The 18,920-nt window shown below is 46.5% G+C and overlaps 1 protein-coding gene across 17 annotated transcripts in view; it reads right to left on the minus strand.

Annotated features, from left to right (window-relative positions):
• Nucleotides 1–18,920, minus strand: part of EPB41L4B (erythrocyte membrane protein band 4.1 like 4B) — a 130,910-nt gene that overhangs the window by 66,726 nt on the left and 45,264 nt on the right. For 5 of the 17 annotated variants that reach the window (XM_070594941.1, XM_070594936.1, XM_070594945.1 and 2 more), the window contains exons 3-14: nucleotides 17,338–17,380; nucleotides 16,441–16,519; nucleotides 14,424–14,468; nucleotides 14,276–14,293; nucleotides 12,518–12,570; nucleotides 7,596–7,716; nucleotides 6,401–6,488; nucleotides 6,154–6,242; nucleotides 5,789–5,858; nucleotides 5,522–5,691; nucleotides 3,376–3,488; nucleotides 1,080–1,110 (exon numbers count right to left, since the gene is read on the minus strand). In XM_070594941.1, coding sequence (XP_070451042.1) covers nucleotides 1,080–1,110; nucleotides 3,376–3,488; nucleotides 5,522–5,691; nucleotides 5,789–5,858; nucleotides 6,154–6,242; nucleotides 6,401–6,488; nucleotides 7,596–7,716; nucleotides 12,518–12,570; nucleotides 14,276–14,293; nucleotides 14,424–14,468; nucleotides 16,441–16,519; nucleotides 17,338–17,380 — 920 coding nt within the window. The remainder of the gene's footprint in view (nucleotides 1–1,079; nucleotides 1,111–3,375; nucleotides 3,489–5,521; nucleotides 5,692–5,788; nucleotides 5,859–6,153; nucleotides 6,243–6,400; nucleotides 6,489–7,595; nucleotides 7,717–12,517; nucleotides 12,571–14,275; nucleotides 14,294–14,423; nucleotides 14,469–16,440; nucleotides 16,520–17,337; nucleotides 17,381–18,920) is intronic. The other 12 variants (XM_008539288.2, XM_070594940.1, XM_070594949.1 and 9 more) reach the window with 4 other exon arrangements.

The raw sequence follows: 18,920 nt of genomic DNA on the forward strand, positions 1-18,920 counted from the left end.
CGTGCCTGGGATGACCGAGAGGCTAACTAAACTGGGCTACTGGTCAGCGGCTGGAGCTTGGATGCACAGGCTGAAGCAAGTAGAGTCTGTGACTCTCCAGCATGATGGGCTGTCCACCTAACAAGTCAAAACTCACGGAAAAGAACAGCTGTCTCAGAGGGAGAAAAAGAGGTCCATGCAGGGTAGGATGGCGGTTCTCATGTGAGCCACACACTAGAATCACCTGGCTGCTTTAAAAACCACAGGTGCCTGGGCACTACCCCAGAGATTCAATTAGCCTGGGGTGTCTGGGCCTGGCTGGGGCGTGGGGAGGGGCAGGTCAAAGCTTACCAGATGATTCCAATGTATGGGAAAGATCACCAACACCTGTGCCAGGGAAGGGGCTGGCAAATCACGGCCCATGGGCCAAAGCTGGCCCACCTGCATTTGCAAGCAAAGTTTTACAGGAACGCAGTCATGTTCATTCACTGGCATATTGTCTCTGGCTGCTTTCATGCTCCAAACACAGAGCTGAGCAGTTGTGAGAGAGAGCAGAGCCTGCGAAGTCTAAAACCTTTCCTCTCTGGCGCATGACAGAAAAAGTTTGCCGACACCTGTGCTAGAGTTTCAGTTTTGTGACCAGTTCTTTCTCCTGCAGGAATTTCAGTAAAGGTGTTTCCTTGAGGTCTCCCACGTTCCATGACTACAGCACCCGCACGTCACTGAGTGAATCCGGCATTTGCTCTCGTGGAGCTTTTGCGCAAGAGCACAGCCCTGCTTTCCCATCACCGCCACAATGCCATTAGCATAGGGCGCTGCACACATTCCTAGCACCTTTATCACCCACTGTTACAGTAAACAAAGCACAGAGCTACTCAAACAAAGCAGCTGTGTTTTCCAAAAAAACACCTCTCTTGGAACATTCTATTGTGTACTTATTGAAAGCCAGGAGGATGGTAAAGCCAGGCATTAGGGAAAAGAAAAAAAAAGAATCAGGTGACTCATTCTGTGATTTAATCGTATTAAGGAAAGAGTCAACACTGCAAATAAATACAATAATTAGAAAGAAGAGCTGTACCCCAGAGACTGGGGACACTTACCAGAGCTGAGCCGCTATCACTGGGTTGCTCGCTTTAAAGGAAAAACAGAGAGATACGACATCTTAGAGAGCTCTGTCACTTTTACCATGTGATGACAATGACCAGGAAAGAGATCTCTGTGATCTGAGCAGTCCCAACCCCGGGAGGCAGAATCTTCATCTTGGTTACTATCCCCTTTCCAGAGGAAAAGTAAATCGCCTGTCCTCTGCGCCCTGCCCCCCAGTCCCCTCACCGAGCGTGTTCCCGGGGCCAGGCACTGTAGGATGAAGAGACAAGACAGTCCTGACACGGACAGAGACAGGCGGGGGTGTCAAACAGAAAACAGCATCAGGCGAGAAAGGCTGAAATACAAGCGTGAATCTGTACTGAGCAGCTCAGGGCAGATGCTTCTGACTGGGGGGCAGGGGCGAGTTGGAGGAGGCCACGCAGAGAGGTGGGCTTATTTATCTAGACCCTGCTTCATTTTAAAAAGGATGCCTGGCATGGAAAATCATTAAAAGCTTCTCAACGATGCCGTAACTCTGGCTGGGAAAATGGCACTAAAATAAAGGAGGAAAAGAGGATGGAGGCCAGGCAGGAAAGGAGAAGAGAAAGAATCACAGAATCTTTAGAGGCTGGCAGAGCTCTAAAGCCATCTCATGGGGTCAAGCCACAGGACGCCCCCTCCTCTCTGCAGTAGCCACACCAAGGGGTCCCCCCCTTTGTGCCCACACACACCTCCAGGGACTGGGAGCTCATTACAGTGCTAACTTTGGACAGCCCCACTAGAAAGTTCTTCCTTACTCTGGGGTGTTCCTGGACAACTGTGACTCTATCTGCTACGTGCACAAGCATTAACGCTCGTCAGGGAGGTTAACACAGCCCTTGGGACAGAGAGTTCTCATCCTCTTGTCCCTGGCCCCATCACTGTCACTCCCAGTTCCTGCAATCAATCACCCGACACCCACTGGGCACCCTTCTCTGGGCACGCCCCCATCCTCTCACCCTCTGGTCTTTCTTGAAGGCCAGGCCCCATTTCCTGGGCTCTGGGTATTTTTTTCTCCACTAAAGCAGCCCAGAAAGACTCTAGAGAATTTCTGGCTGCCAGGCGATTGCACCATTGGTTCAAAAAGGAAGGAAACAGTGGAGAACACAAGGTTTAAGATTCTAGAAGGAGAAGTATAGGTGTCAGGTCCCACAAAGGCCCACTAAGTCCTGAGTCATACAAGAAAAACGTGGAATGGCCACTACATGTAAACACTCTATAGGAAGGGGTGAGGCGGGCTGAGAAGGCAGAGGCCCTGCTATAAAAATGTACATGGAAGGCTGGCCCAGTGGCCCAGCAGTTAAGTGTGCACATTCCACTTCAGTGGCCCAGGGTTCACCGGTTAGGATCCTGGGTGCGGACATGGCACTGCTTGGTAAGCCATGCTGTGGCAGCATCTCACATATAAAGTACAGGAAGACGGGCACGGATGTTAGCTTAGGGCCAGCCTTCCTCAGCAAAAAGAGGAGGATTGGCAGCAGTTAGCCCAGGGCTAATCTTCCTAAAAAAAAAAACCAAAAAAAAAAACCAAAAAAAGCACACAATTTAGTGCTAAACTAGGTGTCCTGAATGGAGGAGCAATCAAGTGTGGCCAAGGAGACTTAGAGAGATGGGATTCGAAGCTGGGTTAAAACAGAAACGAGCCCGGTTTCCTCATTTACTGATTGAACCGGTACTGGGTACCAGGCCTCAAATAGGTGTGAGGCCACAGTAGTAAATGACAGACGTGGCTCAGAGTTCTGGAAAGTGGGGGAGGGGCAGACATCCTAGGGCCTGGCTAACCTAAAGGGCAGGACGTGTCTGGACTGACCGTGGGACCTGAGTCCAGTATTTAAAAGTTCTGGATCAGCTCTGACGCAGTCAGAATTCTGGTTAGCACGAGACTGATGTCCCCACTTCAAATTGCAAGATGGAGGAGAGAAGGGACTGTTCTTTTCCCTCCAAGACCCAGTATAATCTTCCATTACAAGAAATGTGTTTACCTATGATATTCCTGAGGTCTCAGGTGCAAAAGAAGTGAAGAGGCTCAGGAAGAGAAATATGGAAAAGGGGGAGAAGAAAATGAACACATCCAGTGGGAAAGATGAAAGACGGCTGGACGGCAGAAGTGGCCTGAATCCGTCAAGAGAATCCCACTGAGGTTTTGTCAAAAGTTTTGGAATGTGAGAGCAGAATGATAGAAAGTTCCTTCAAAATCTGCTTTACCAAGCTTCTTGGGGCTTAACCAACTACACCATAATGTAAAATTCCAAGGCAGAACGGAGAACACACCACCTTTGAATGTCGAATGTCTCCGGGATGGATAGCGTTTACTGGGCTTCCTCTCAAAGGTGCTGGTTCTTCGTAACCTGGCGCCATGTGTAGCTTGATATTCTGTTCGCCCACTGGAAAGTAAACATTTTAATGCACGCTACCCATATCAGAGGGTCAGTACATTATACACACTTAGAAGTGAACTTTTCTTTTCAAGAGCTCCAATGTAAATTTCAACTTACCTTGAACTTGTTTGGTAAAGACATGCACTAGATTTAGCCTTCCATTGGAAATACAATCACCGTTGCCCAACCTAGGCTGCATTATAGGGGCAGATTATTTCCACCAAAGGACAAAACCCGCAATTTAGGTACCAGCCACTCAGCTGCACAAACAAAGCCGGGCCGAGTACTGACTAAGAGAACGTTGATTTGCACATAAAATAACCTTTCACGAAACAGACGACCTAGACATTTAACTCCTTTCAAAGATTGTTATCAATGACCACTTCACTAAACCTTGGCTTTCCTTGCTCTGTCAAGGGAAACATTACTTCTTTCGCCGAAGCTTTCTGGGTTTCAACCAAAGCGACGCCTGGCTGCAGCCTCCAGGAAGTAGGCTGTTTTGGTCTGACCTCTTACTGCTTCATTCCAGCTGCCCTCAGTGTATGATTTACTGGATGGAAGGAGCCACTTGCCACCTGCTCTAAGTGCCTCCAAAGGGCAACCTCGTCTCCAAACTCCCCTTCTTATGCTTCTCTTCAAAGAGCATTAGGGAGCCTGGCCTGGGCCAACTCCTGAGGGAGTTTCCTCCCAGGATGGAAAAGCCTACCTTGGCAACCACCCAGCAACCCTTCCCTCCTCCCTTCAGCTGGAGCAGACATCAGCATGCCTCGCGACGTCTCCGCTAACCTTTGCAGTTCTGACATTTTCCATCCTCCACAGAACCCCGTGAGTCGATCCTTTCTCAAAAAAGGGCTTGGTCCCCGCCCCCCCATCCCCCCCCACCACAGCATTTAAAAATACAATCAAACAAAATAATTCTTTAAACACAAGAGCACATCCATTTCTTTGCACGGTAGAGAAATTTGAAATGAGCAAATCTTCTGGCATTTTAAACAGAGTTCAAGGACATGCCATGTGTGGGCAGAGGTTATGAAACGGTGTGAAGTTTTGGATCTTGTAATAGCGATTCTCAGATCTGTAAATGTGCCTCAGAAATAGACCATGGGAGCACATTCAAAATGCACGTTCCCAGGCCTTATTCGTACAGGCACACGTGCCCATCCATGGATTCTGATTACAAATGTCTTAGAAGAGGTCATAAACAACAAACACCCAGGAACTTTGAGTGCATTTTGAGACACACAGTCTTAGAATGATAAGCAAAAAAAAAAAATCAGAATATAGTCTCTATTTCTTCAGGGCCTTTCAGGTTCGACCCTTTGCAGAGCCTACTCTGGGTCACCTGCACACACACTGACATTTGCTCTCATTCTTAATCATCACCAAATTTCTGAACATTGGCATGTAAAAGGCAACAGAGTAACAGTTAGAAATCTAAGAACCACAGTGTCTGCAGTTGAATCTCGGCCCTACCACTTACTGGCTGTGTGTGACTTTGGGCAGATTATGTAACCCCTTGGCCCTAGTTTCCTGATCTGTAAAATGGGGATAATAAGAGGACCTAGTTTATTAAGGCTGCCATGAGGATGAAGAGTTGGTACGTGAAAGGTTCTAGTGCCGTGCGGCCGACAGAACTTTCCACAACGATACTTACATTGTCTGCACTGCCCAACACGGCAGCCACCAGCCTCATGTGCGCTGAGCACTTAAAGCATGGTTAGCGAGACCGAGGAATTGCATTTTAAAATTTAGTTAATATTAATTAATCTCAATAGTCCCATGTGGCTAGAATCTACTGTATTAGACAGCACAGCTCCAGCTAAATATCAGCCATTAATAATTTTGTTATTAGTAGCCCCATTTTATCGATGAGGATGTGGAGACTTAAAAAAGGCTTCAGAGACTCAACTCAAGGTCAGGTCTTAAGAAAGAAGCAGGGACAGGATCCCTCTGGACGCAGCTCCACCGCTCCATTCACAGAAAACATTGCTGCTGCCCTCCTCGGAAACACAGGATCGTGGCGGCAGCACGGCTCCTACCTGAATCTGAAGCGAGACCCCAGCCTGATGAAGTCCGATCTACTTGATTTGCTATTTCCTGGCATCCGCAGCCGGAAGAAGGCGTGGTGCTCAACGGCACACTTCCAGAGGTGCTTGCAGGTCCTGGCGCTGTCCAGCCGGAACACAAACGTGTGCTCCTGCTCCCGGCCCTTCGGGGCGAAGCACAGGGTTCTCGTTTAGATGAGCATTTGCAACATCGATGCAGGATTATTCCCCGCGAGGAGGAAAAACGGGAGCAAGGCTCACCTGATCATCATCCTCCACCACCACGAGGGTCAGTTTGCTCTTTTTAAAATCCATTTTGGTAATTTTGGGCCTGGGCAGAGAGAAAACATTTTAAAAGTACGGTCTGCAGGAAAACCATCTCTACATCAAACAGCAGTTTCCTTTCTACTTTTTAAGCTTAGATTTGCTAAAGAAATCATTCATTCATTCAAGTGTGATTATCCAGAAGTTCCATTGCCCTTGCAATACACCCGCAAATACAAGACGATGGTGTATTTTTAAAATGAATCTGGGTGTTGCAAATATCCCTCAATAATCATCCATCACATATAATTCCACCACAAAATAGGAAAAGACATTTTTAATATTAGACAAAACTAAATTACCAAAAGAATAAGCCTATTTTGTTAGCTCCTTCAAAGATTAATATGCCTGTCGGGGTCAGTCCAAGAGAATATTCACAGCCATCTCTTCCCTACAAATAAACGAAGTGACAATCGGTAGAGGGTTCTAACAGGTCGTCACAGAGCAGAATGCAAAACAGTTCCCTCACCACGTTACTTTGTTTGCACACAGTTTACACATTTTTCAGTCACAGCGAAACCCAGTTACGTAAACGCACACGGTTCTTACCCTGACAACGTGCATGTCTACCCCATACATTTCCAGCCACTTCGCTTTATTCAGATAGGAGAGTTCCGCCTGGGCAGGGCTCTTTCCCCTTCGAAAAACCAACGGAGACACATGTGAACTGCAGCTCGTCCACCCACAGAATTCTGAGGGGCACAGCCACACCAAGGGATGCTACACAGCGGTGAAAGGAGCAAGGGACACGGATTTATATTAAAACCACAAGACCCCCAAGAACAGACTGTTAACTGGATAGAAAGAGGACGGAGCAGGGCTTATTATATGAACACGTGAGGAAATAGAACAATTTTTTGGTGTGTAGAAATGTGTATGTATGTGCAAAGGAAAAAGGCTGGAAGGATGCACCACTGACTGCTAACAATGGCTTCCTGCAGGGAGGAGTGTGTGAGTGTGTGAGCGTGTGAGTGTGTGTGAGTGTGTGTGTGTAGGGGGTGGGGCAAGACGATTTGACATCCACACATTTCTGTGTTGTTTCAGCGTGATACAAGAATGCGCTAACGTCACTTTCCATTTTCAAAAAAGTCATCTGTCCTTCAGAACAACCGCAGGACAACAGGAAACCATGGTAAGTGTCTGAGTCCAAGCGTGACCTGGAACAGGCAGCGTTTGGGGAAGATGGGCCAGGAGGGAGGAAAGGTGGCACTGGCAGGCCAGGCACACAACTGTGAGACTGCAGGGGGAAAGGAGGAGAAACCAAGAGATAAATCACAGGGCGGGACTTGGCTGCAGTGACCTCGTGTCCTGAAATAGCCCGCTGTACAGCACATGGTCTCAAATGTGAGTGTCCCTGTAAGGGACAACAGGGCATGTTCCTAACGGGTTTACTCGAAGTCCAGGCCATGGATAGAGACCCAGGGGTGCGGGAACGGATCGAGGTAGCGCCCTTGGGAGGCCAGGATAGCAGTGGCGTCCCTGGCAGCAACGAGCAAGTCAGGACCAGGCTCTGTCAGAGGGAGAAGCACGAGTGTGGCTTGGTTCTTAGTGTACATCTCTGGAAAGAGATGTCGTGTGGGCCTTTGGAAAAACAGGACTGCAGCTCAGGAGAGAAGTGAAATGTCGGAGCTGCACTTTTACAGTCATCCACAGAGCAATTCTGCTGGCAGATAAAAGAGTCTGACAAATGATTACGTATTACAAAATAAATACATCAGAACGCTAGACGGTAGCATCGAGGTACCTGCACTCTTTCCATCTCTGGAAGATATCAAATTCCATCGCTTCTGTCTGATTTGGAATGAACCGAAACTCAGACACAAGCTCTGGTGTGTGTTCTGGAAGCTCGCACTCCCCAAGTTCGGCTGCAAGTTTCATAAAAGGGAGGAAAACAGGAGACATTGAATGCTTTCGGTTATTGCTGCACCCCGTCCACGGGTGTTCTGCATGATTACAAAGCACAGGGCCCCCTCCTCGTGTATGACTCTCTCCTTTCAGGAGGATTTAACTCCCACTCGGTACCCACATGTACATTCAGAATCCCCCAGAATCATTCTAACGCCCTCCCCATTGGGCGATACACCATCATCTTAGTTATGACTGTCTTTCTCCCGACTATTTCTCCTACCTAGGGAGGCCTCGATTACATTTTCCCCCTGAAGCGGTAGAGCCTGAGTTTGCAATAAAAGCCAATTGCAGGGAATGAGGACCTGCCCAGAAATGTCCATTTAACAAGGCCCTCATTAAGGGTAGGTCTGAGCAGCGCTGCAGAGCTGGGGAGGACCAATCAAGAATTCGGTACATGTAGCATCTGGGAAAAAAAATCTGTCAGGAGGGAGAGGGAAGCAGTGAGGGAGTGCGGGAGGAGGGGGTGAGAGCTGCAGGAACAACTGCAGCCACTCAGGCAGAACCCGGGAGGGAGCCGGCTGCACAGAAAGGAGGAGCAGCCACGTGAGCAGTCCCAGCAAAAAGCCCCAAGCACGCTGCCCGGTCCTGGCTCTTGTCAAGTCCCCCCACAGAATGGAGGGCCTGAGGACACGGGGGGCCCCATTGCTCCAGGACACGAATGAGAAAATCCACAGTCCCTGGTCCCATCTCTGCAGCTCAGGAAGCAGACCCCAGAAGGAAAAGGAATCCTCCAGAGGTCCCTCTGATACCTAGCTACACAGAGCGTGGTCTGTAGACCAAGAGCATCAGCATCAGCTGGGAGCTTGCTCACAATGCGGAACCTCAGGCCCCACCCCAGACCCACTGAAGCAAAACCTGCCTTTTCACAAGACGCCCGGTGGCCGGTGCACACTCTGATCTACGACAGAGGTTTTCGATCTTGAGTGTGCGTCAGGATCACCTGGAGGGCTCATTAAAGCACACATCGCTGGACCCCACTCCCAAGATTCTGAAGGTCTGGAATAAGGCCCGAGAATTTGCTTTTCTAACGAGTTCCCAGGTGCTGCTGATGTGGCTGACCCAGGGAACACGCTTTGAGAACCATGGCTTAACACAACAAATCCCACCAATTGACCAGCCAGCATATGCCTGAACACCTCCAGGGACAGCAACTCACTATGTGCCCAGGAGCCCTTTCCATCCACTTCTGCGTATCCCAATCCCAGAGCCCACCTTCCAGGAGAGGGGCTCCTGGTGGCTTGCAGTTATGAGAATTGGATAAGCCTTCTCTGTCCACATAGAGGAAGCAATAATACCAAACTCAGAAGGGTGGTGGGAGGAAGGTACCCAACAGGGTCTGACACAGGGCAGGGACCTAGTGAATATCTCCTCACCTAGCCTCAGCCCCTCATCTGCAACTCTGAACTGGACGGCACCCCTAAGACCACCAGGGGGGTCTGGGCCTGGGTGTGCAGCTGCTTGGTACCTTGGGCAAAGTCACAAACGAAGACTGCTCTGGAAATATTTGGCCCGAGAAAGTGAGGGCTGGGCTCCCAAGGATGGAGGCCACCACCGACCTCTGACCAAGAGGTCACCCTGAAACTAGGGATCTCGCAACGCCAGAGGGGCAGTCTGGGAAGGGGTCTCCTTGACATGAACCACCCCTCCCCTGCACCCACGGGCCAAAGTGAGCCAGTGGAGCCCTGTGTTTACCAGTGTGTCTGGACAAGACTGGATTAATGGTGCCACTGCCATCATCCAGCGGAGGAGGGAGAAGCCAGACAATGACAAGGCTTCCCTGAGACCAGGCGAGGGGACCGGTGTCCCTCCTCACCAGTACTGGACAACTCAGGCCTATGTGATGTCTGGCACACCCATTCTGAGGTAGCATGCCTGCCTTCCAAGAATCTGTTGGCAAAACGACATTTCACTCGATCTACGAACCCTGCAGCCAGGGTCCTGGGTGTGGAAGGTGTAGAGACTGGCGGAAACAGCTCAGACACAGGACGGCTTCAATTCCAACTCTCTCCCATATACTGTGTGACCTGGGCAAGTCACTAACTGCTCTGGGTCTCTGACGTCATATCCATAAAATGGAAACTGTTACAAAGATGAAACAAGATCCTGGACACACAAGAAATGATTGTCCCATTCTCCCTCCTCCTTTCTTTTTCTTCTTGCCTGGATTAATTTTCAAATCTACCATCAATTTAGCTCCCCCCAGCAGCATGGCCTCCACGCAGGGCGAGCGCATCACACCTCCGGAGGCACCATTCTTTCAAGGACAACCGCAGCACGACACACCTTCAAGGCTCAGGCAGGGGAGGAAACAACCTTCACTTCACTCAAACCTCAAGAGGCGCTCTAGTGGTCTTTCTAGTCCGAGGCAAACTGGCTCCACTGTGGTTGAACTGGAAAGCAGGCTATAGCATTTACTGATGGAATGGAGAGAGGAGGAGGCACGGAGGGACAGTCTAACAAGAATTTCCCCTAGACCTCTGTGTGTCTAAGTCTTCAGCCTTTTTATTCGTACCTGACATAACGACTACATCTTAAATTACACTAATGTGGTTCCAACTCAAATGGGTAATTTCTCCAAGAAGGGCTCACAGCTGATATCCTTGTCTGCCTTGGCTCTGGGGCAAGGCTACTGGTTCTACTGGAGCTGGACTTTGTGAGCATGGGTGATGCCTTCATCACACGGGGGTGGGATGCTAAGACGTTTGCCTCATCCTCTGATGACTCAGGACAAGGAACAGGCTTGCATATCACGCCAAGGCCTTAGGAAGAAACCTCTCCAGTGAACCGGTGGCCCCAGGTCTGACATGGATGTTTTCATCCCATTAACTACACCCTGACATCTACTGCTGGGCCACTAAGCCTGATAGTACGACCTCCTGGACACTCAGAAACTCTAGCGTGGATGCTGTTTGGCAAGCTCGTGAACTCTGTACGTGGCCAAAGAGGACAGTCCACTCTCAAGTTCCCCAAGCCACTCCATGTCCTTACGGCACTTACCATAGGACTCATGTATCAGGAAAACACGGATGGGAAGCACTTAGCATGCTCTCTGGCACAGACGGTTATAGGTGACAGTACTGTCACCTCCACCACAAGTGCCTTCAGACCACATGGGCAGGCTCCCCTTCAACCAAAGTCCTGGCGGAGGTGGGTGCTCTTCAGTTTCATTCAATTCATTCCGTACTTACTGAGCACCTATTGTATGCCAAACCCCATCAGACACTAAGAATTAAAGGTGACTAAGGGATGAAGTCTCAGAGAATGGGAGCGACCCGCAGTCCTTCAAAACCATCTTTAAGAGTATAAACATGACAAAATACATGTACTAAAAATAAGTGGAAAAATCATACAAAAAATTTGCCTATGACTGATCAGAGTTACATTTTAAAAACTCCACTCAAAACTCATAGGTAGAAACTCTGGTTGTCTGTGCCAGTAGGACAGTGGGTTCCTTCCTTCCTTCCGCTTGTCTGATTGTGGTGCTGCTGTCCTGATATTCTAGAATAAGCGTGTACTCATTTTATAATTTGAAAAGACTTAGATCAACTTTTAAAAATCAGTAAATACAAAACCAGGAAGCCAAATCTTATTATGGTATTCAAAAATAATTAGTAATTATGAATGAATACATCATAATTCATTATCCCATAGAAGCCAATGAATACACTGGTAAATGAGTCCACAACATATGTCTGGTGTACTGATGAAATTCCTTATGTGCAGCTACACATTAGTATCCTCTTAATTAGTGCTGGAGACTTTAGTGTTCCATGGGTATTTTAAACTAAAATCCACCAGTGCATCATACAGATGGAACCGTCAAGGTGGACAGCCATGCAGGTAAACCTCTGACCGTCCAATTCCCACCCACATGCTGATGACTCCCCTGTCAATCCTTCTAGCCTGACCTCTCTGATCCAGCCAGCTGTGCATACTCAAGAAGCTACTGGAGGACTCACTGGTACCTCTCAGGCAAGAAGCCCTGCACAGACTGTCTCCTCCATAGAGCCCAACTCTTCTGCTCACCATTCACAGTTGCCACCACCCATCCTCGGTAACAGCCTGAGTCATCTCTGACTCCTTGCTCAACACCAAAGTCTAATGACCAGGTCCTTCTCCTTGTACCACCAATGCTGTTTTTTTGGTGGGTGGGTGGGGAGGGGTGTGGGGGTGGGGGTGTGTGTGTGTATTTAACCCTCTGCCTTCACCAGTTTCCTCTATCATAGCAACACCTTGTCAGTGCACCCCGACTTAGCCCCAGTCTTATGTGGCTCCAGTCCGTTCTCCCCATCACAGCCAGCGCAGCCTTTCTAAAATGCACAACTGACGAGGCCTGCCTCCCTCTTAAAAGGTTTTAAAGGCACCACTGCTGAGAGCATGAAGGTCATGCTCTTTCAACGGGGTCCAAGGTCATCCACTTATCCAGCTTCTTGAACTTCAGCCTCCGGCCCCACTGAACTGCTGGTAGCTCCCTGCCCTTTTCTACTTTGTGCCTCGGTTCCTTTGTTCATCTTCAACTCCTCATCCTCCCATGGGCCTTCCTCTTCCATGCCTCCTGCAGGCCTCTATTCCTGAAGGAACTAGCCGGCACTCTGTATGCCTGCCTTTCTTTAGGATCGCAAGCTACTTGGGGATGGAGACCGTTATCATATTCATTTACACCCCAAAGTGGAGCACTGGGCCTGGTACACAGTAGACACTCATTTGTTGAAATGAAAATAACATTAAAATGCTAATTACCACTAAAGAATAATGTACCTTGTAGACAGAGAGCAGCTAATTCCACAGCTGTTTCATATGGGCATTTCAATCTTGAAAAAAAAGAAAAGAAATTAATTCTAAATATGAACTTTAATTCTCATAACCATTTAAAACATCATTAAAACGGTTTTTCAAAAGGTAGTGATATTTGGATAATGATTTTTGTTCTTGGTGGTTTCTGTTTTTGCTGTCCACATTAAAGAAGGCAAATAAGCTGACGTAACACTGCACCCTCCCCAAAGTCAGTTCTCATCATATGGTAAAATAACCCAATCTAGGGATAGTTTCTATCAACCCCATGGGCAATTTTATGGAATTTGGCAAGAACGGGAATGTTTGGGGAATAGAATAAAAAGCCTTCCCCTTGCCTTGTTATTTTTAAACTTATTTTATCTCGATAGAGCACATGCATCTTTTCAAGCTGCCTTAAATCTTTCTTGAAACAAGGTCATAGTGTCGAAAATAAACAGACAGACACCATATCTAATACTCCCAGGACAGCTGGAGACGCTCAAGCATTCTAATAAGTATAATTGCGGCACAGCCATAGAGGGGTATGACTACAAATCAGTGATCTCATTCATACTTCATGTTACAAATTTAGTTAGAAAAATAATAATGGCATACATTGGTATAGCACTTCATAGTTTTCAAAGCCTTTTCACTTTTATTATCCAACTTGGTCAATGCATGGAGGTTGTAAACCCCTGGGATGGGTGCTGCCAATGTTCTCCCATCTCCCATTTTAAAGGTGAGGAACTGAGCGTTCAAGTGTCTTGCTCAAGGTCACCCAGCTGGTAGGCGGCAGTGCTGGGACCAGAACACCCTTCTGCTTTGAAGGACGGTAAGTCAGGCTGAAGCGCGTGTAAACTGCAAGGTACTGTACCAATGCAAGATGTCGCCATTAATATTTTTCTAAACTGAAGACAATTACTAGAGTTAAGAGGCCTTTAGTATGCGGAGCACAGTATGCGGGGAGAGAGAGAAAGACACACACGCTCATAACACACACACCAACCAAAGATCTGTATTGCATGGTTGAAAAAGGCAAATGTATACACTGTACAATCTACTTGTTCTCTAGCGTATATTCCACGAAGATTTTTATAGCACGTATTCTACTGAGAGTTTGCAGATTCGGAAATCACATTTTCAATTTCCTTCAGATTATATTCAAAATCAAAACATATTCTTGTCAATAGGATTGGGTATTGCTTTTAAGATTCAGTATAGTCTCAGTTTTTCGTGTAATAGAAAATATTCCATACGTATGCAGAAAAATGACACAACTGCAAAAGCTATGACTGCTGAAATCTCACATCTTTGAAATAAATTAATACTGCATGCGAAATCAACCACTCAGTGCCGATGCTTCTTGCACTCAACAATCACCGTGTAGCCAGAGCGCTAGCATTTAAAAACCATTTTTAAGAGGGGACAAGGCAATGAGATGAGACATCTAAACCTCTTTCCGTCAGAATCGGAATATAACCTCTTTACATTACTTAAATGCAGGTGGGGATGGATGAGATTTTTCGGCTGTTCAAATACTTGTAAGTGTATACATACTAATAACGTATCTTGCTTGCAAATACGACAAAAGCCATTATGAATGGGGCAGGGATGTGATCAGGGAGAGAATTATTCCCAAATACACATCACTTAAGATATTAAATGCTCTTGGAAATGCTTCAAGCCATATAGTAATCATTTAAAAGAAGATGATGATGACAGTGATACAAGTATTAGACTCACTTTACAATGCCTGGTGTACTTTTTTGAATTTTGAAAAGGGAACAAGGGTAAAAGAGTTAAAAAAAAAAAAACAAAAAACAGCAGTGAATTATTTAGAAATATACTATGATCTATCCTGGGTTAAGAGTTAGAACAAAAACATACTTACTTTCCTGAAAGAATGTCATGCCTGAGTTGTAAAACAAACAGGTACCTGACAAACATATACAAAAGTCAACAGAGGGTAACTCTTTCCCAGCCGCCTCCGAGCCCCAACTTCCCACCGGGAACCCCACCCCGCATGCAGCCCGGAATCCTGCATTGTAAAAAGGAGTCCAAATCAAATGAGAACTTTGGTGGAAGCATCTCCTCCAGGAACGCATCCCAGAACCTGGCTGGGAAGGTGAGTGCATGTCCGGAATTCGCAAGATACTTGGAGGATGGAACATGAAACACTGCACGGTCCAACAACAGCCTCCACAACGCACCCCCGCTCCAGAGGAGCCAAACGCAGCATCACACCGAGCTCCCACGCAGGCATGCGACCTGTCCATTCACACGGGCAGGGTGGAGCCAGCGGATGTGGCCTTCGCCAGCCCCACCAGGGGATTCAGAAAGGGTGCAGCTGATCGTATCAAAAAGTTGACAGCTGATTGTAGTTAACTGCATGAGGCTTTTTTTCTGATGCAGTTTAACTGCAGACTCCGTCTTTTAAAAAAACAAAACTCACGCACATGCGCACACAGACACACATGAAACAAAAATCCTGGAATTGGACTGAAGCTAGTTACAGGGGAAACGAAAAATGGGGAGGAAGGCAGCAAATAACACAAGTGGAGTTCACTTAGGTAAAAAAAAATTAAGTGTCTTGGCTTAGATAACTGGCTTTTTTTACCAGGAGGCTGTGGGCATCAGAAGCACTCATCACGCTTTGTAAAAACCAAAGTGGCCCACGCTCCACTCCATACCCACGGAATCAGAATCTTACACGCAAGAGTGGTCCCCAGGAATCTGATTTGTTCAAAAGCTTCCCAGGTGTTTCTGATTCACACAACCTTGGTTAAGAATCCCTGGCTTTGATGACAGCTAGAAGCAGAATGTTTCCTAAAGGATTCCAAAGAGGAACACTAGAATAATTTCCCTTATTTAAACTTTGAAAACAAGGCAGGGTCACTCTCTGTGGAATGGATATAGGAAAATGCAGGTGACCCAGAAATCATGGCGGGGGGCGGGGAGGAAAGCAAGCTGAAGGTTCTAGCACATTCCAGAATGTTCCTGCTTCCCAACAGGTGCTTAACCACCATTGAACTTCATTTCTGAAATTCAGAATAACATCTTGTTATTCACAACAAGGAGGACACACAGTGCTGACATGGCCAGAATTTCTAGTTCTTATAGGAAAATCTAACTACAGAAGTCCAGGAGGCCTCTCCAGGGGGAGAATGGTGACAAGCAGTCAATCTTTAAAGTGTTTCCTAGACAGTCATCTCCAAGGTAGTGGCCACCACCATGGATGAACCACCAGCAGCTTACGTCACCGCTATTGTCCATCACACAGACAATGACAAGGAGGTTCTAGGGGTATCACACGCCAAGCAGCATAAGGCTGGGAAGAGAATCTCACTGACTGAAAGGTGGCTGGAGAGAAAACTTCATACTTAAAATGCTATCTAATTCTCTTTTGCGTCTACACTGTTTCCGAAGACGAAGAAATAGACATGGGCAGGCCCACCACAAAAGAAATTCAGGGAGGCTGAAAGGTAACAGGAAAGCATTCTAACAACTTTGATACTGTAACAAGCAAGGGAGCGTTCTGCAGTCCCTTAAAAAACTGAGATGGCAATTTTGGACTGAGAAATGCTCTTCCAATACCTGCCTTCCCTTTTTGTAGCTGAGACAAAAATAAAGTGCCACCGAACAACGTAATTTACCCAAGATCCGACAAAACAGAAACGTGACAAGAAAATAGATGTTTTAATTTCAATTCACTAAGAAAAAGGTCAAATTAAGCAAAGTGTGCATTTTCAACAGAATACAAAGATAAGCACAGGCAAAGCGCTAATAACACTTGCTCAGAAATATGAAGACAGCAGATGGAAGGAGAGGCAAACCCACCATTTAGAAGACCCAGAAATTGTAAGGAAGGCAAGTGCCGCGGGGGGACCTTATTCTGCGTTTTGTCCTACCTTGTAAACTCTTCACGAAGGTTGTTCGGTTCTGAAGAATAATATTTAACTCGAAAGTGCAAAGCATAAGCAGGTCCGACTAAACATTTGGAGATGGAAGGTTGAACATGTTTTTCCCCAATTTTGAAGATCGCAGAACGGATGAAAGGAAAAACACGGTAAATCTGTTAACACACACAGCACTACACTGGGAGGGCACACCAGGGGGCACAGAGCTAGTGAGTTCTTTTCAATCCTGGTTTGGAAAACTAAAATGGACTTTAGTGTGGACAAAGATGGTTTAGCCAATAACTTCATTCTGGATGAAAACTCTAACAACCCAGATGAATTCCTAAGGGCTGGACATTTTATTTTCACCCAGGATCACCAAGATACTCCAAACTGATACTTTTAACAAAATATCAAGTGGGCTAAGGGAAAGCAACACATAATCTAAAACCCTTAAAGTCTTAAATTTTTAAAAATTACCCACGCATAAACAACATCGAAGAAACGTGGTTACCACACCTGTAAAATCAGAGAGCTGGACCAGACGTCACAGATCCCTCCCACTCTCCCATTCTCTGAGTCAACTTCAGAATTCATTAGAAAGTGAAGTAATGGGTGTAGAGTCGTGTTTCTGAATATTATATTAATCATTTCTCACTGGCAGGGGTGTCCGATTTTAAAAGAGAACATAGTCTGTTTTTTAATATCTACTAAAAACTCTTACTCAAATTTTGAAGCGTGGCATTTGGGCAGCCTTCAGAAATTAAAAATCATCCACTTAAAATTGACTGAATCTATTTTAAAATGCTCCCTAGTTCTAATGAAAACATTAACACCTCAAAACATCGGCAAAGGAGTTTACTCTCGGATCAAAGGGATAAGCGAGTGGGCTACAATGTGCTTACTTACTTTTCATCTGCTTTTTTATGGGTTTAGAATGATCCAGCCAGTGCTGAAAGAGAGAAAAGGTTTCTTTAGCAATAGTTCAGCAGCAAGATTATACAGCCCTTATAGCTACTCTCCTCGACAAACGGTAGTAATTCTATCAACAACCAGGGGTTGGACCAGATCACCAGTTCTTAGGCTGGGGATCTGCAAACTGCTTGAGATGGTATTAAAAAATCGGTGCTTATGCACATAAGTGCATTTTTTCTGGGGAGAGGGCGCACAGCTCCCATAAGCTGAAGACGTGCCTGAAAGAACCTAAAACCTTTTAACTAAGTGATCTGTAAAGTCCCTTCTCATCGGTAGTGCCACCACTGCCTTTTCCTTGTGAGTTTCTCAAGTTGCAATTGATCTTCTCCAATGGTTCCAAGCCTCCATTACTCTAGTCAAGACGTCAGGCCGCTCTGCTGGGAACCTGATCATCTATGGGTCGTGTAGTTTTGTCTCCGGAAACTCTAAAATTATAAAACCCAAACTCACAACCCTTTTATTCTTTTGCCAGGAAAATGGCCCACGTGGAAGATGGAAAGACGGGCAGGGATCTGTCTGAGAAAGTTGTGCTCTCGTCAGTGAGGGCACGTCAACTCTCTCCAGTTTTCACCAGAAGAACCACTTCAGTCTTATCCATCCAAGGAAATTAAAAAACCATTTTCTTCATCTAAAAGTTCCCCTATAATGTCAAATCTGTTGACTCTACAATCCTGACGAGCCTCAGCAGCTTAACTTCCCTGGAAAACGACATCTAGAACAGTACGCTGTGCGCCACTCTGTGTGAACACAGGCCCTGGGAGGGCAGAGACCTGGCTCTTAGTCATTTCTGTGGTTCCTGTGCTGAGCACAGAGCGTGGCACCCAGCAAGCCCTCATTAGATTTGTGCAAAATAAATAAATGTTAAATACATATTTTTCTAAACAAGGCAAAGAAGGACTTCTCCCATCACTTTACGTAAACTCGATACAAGTTGGACTTCACTGTTAGAAGAAGAGTGGGAATAACAGAGCCAGAGGGTTGTATCTCACTAGCTGTTCAGAATCAGAGGCCATTCTGCTGACTGTCAATATCCTTTCAGAAGGATCCAAACTCTGCACATTCTAATAATGAGAAAGGGCGGGGCTCAATTAGCACAGTGCATTCTACCCCTCAGCAAAGAGCCTATTATGACTGGGCGGGAGGAGGGGGATAAGGAAACACAAAAGCAAATAACAGATGAATTATAATACAATAAGCCGTGAGGAGTGCAAGGGGGAACATGGGCTTTTGTCATCTCCGCTCCCCGAGAAGCAACCGCAGGATAAAAGCAGCCGATCACCAGTCGGAAGCGTATCTCTAGGGCACATGTCCAGGGTGCTTTCATTGCATTGTGAATAGCTTTGAATTGGAAATGACCTAAATGTCCATCAACAAAGACGAATTAAAAAAATGGCTCATCCGTATAATGAAATACTATTCAGCCTTTAAAACTGATGTAGGCCTGTATTTGTTGATGTGGCAAGAGGTCCGAAGCACAATGTTAGATGAAAAAAAACCAGGTAGCATCCCACTTATAT

Source organism: Equus przewalskii, chromosome 26 (genome assembly GCF_037783145.1).
Source record: "Equus przewalskii isolate Varuska chromosome 26, EquPr2, whole genome shotgun sequence".
NCBI lineage: Eukaryota > Metazoa > Chordata > Mammalia > Perissodactyla > Equidae > Equus > Equus przewalskii.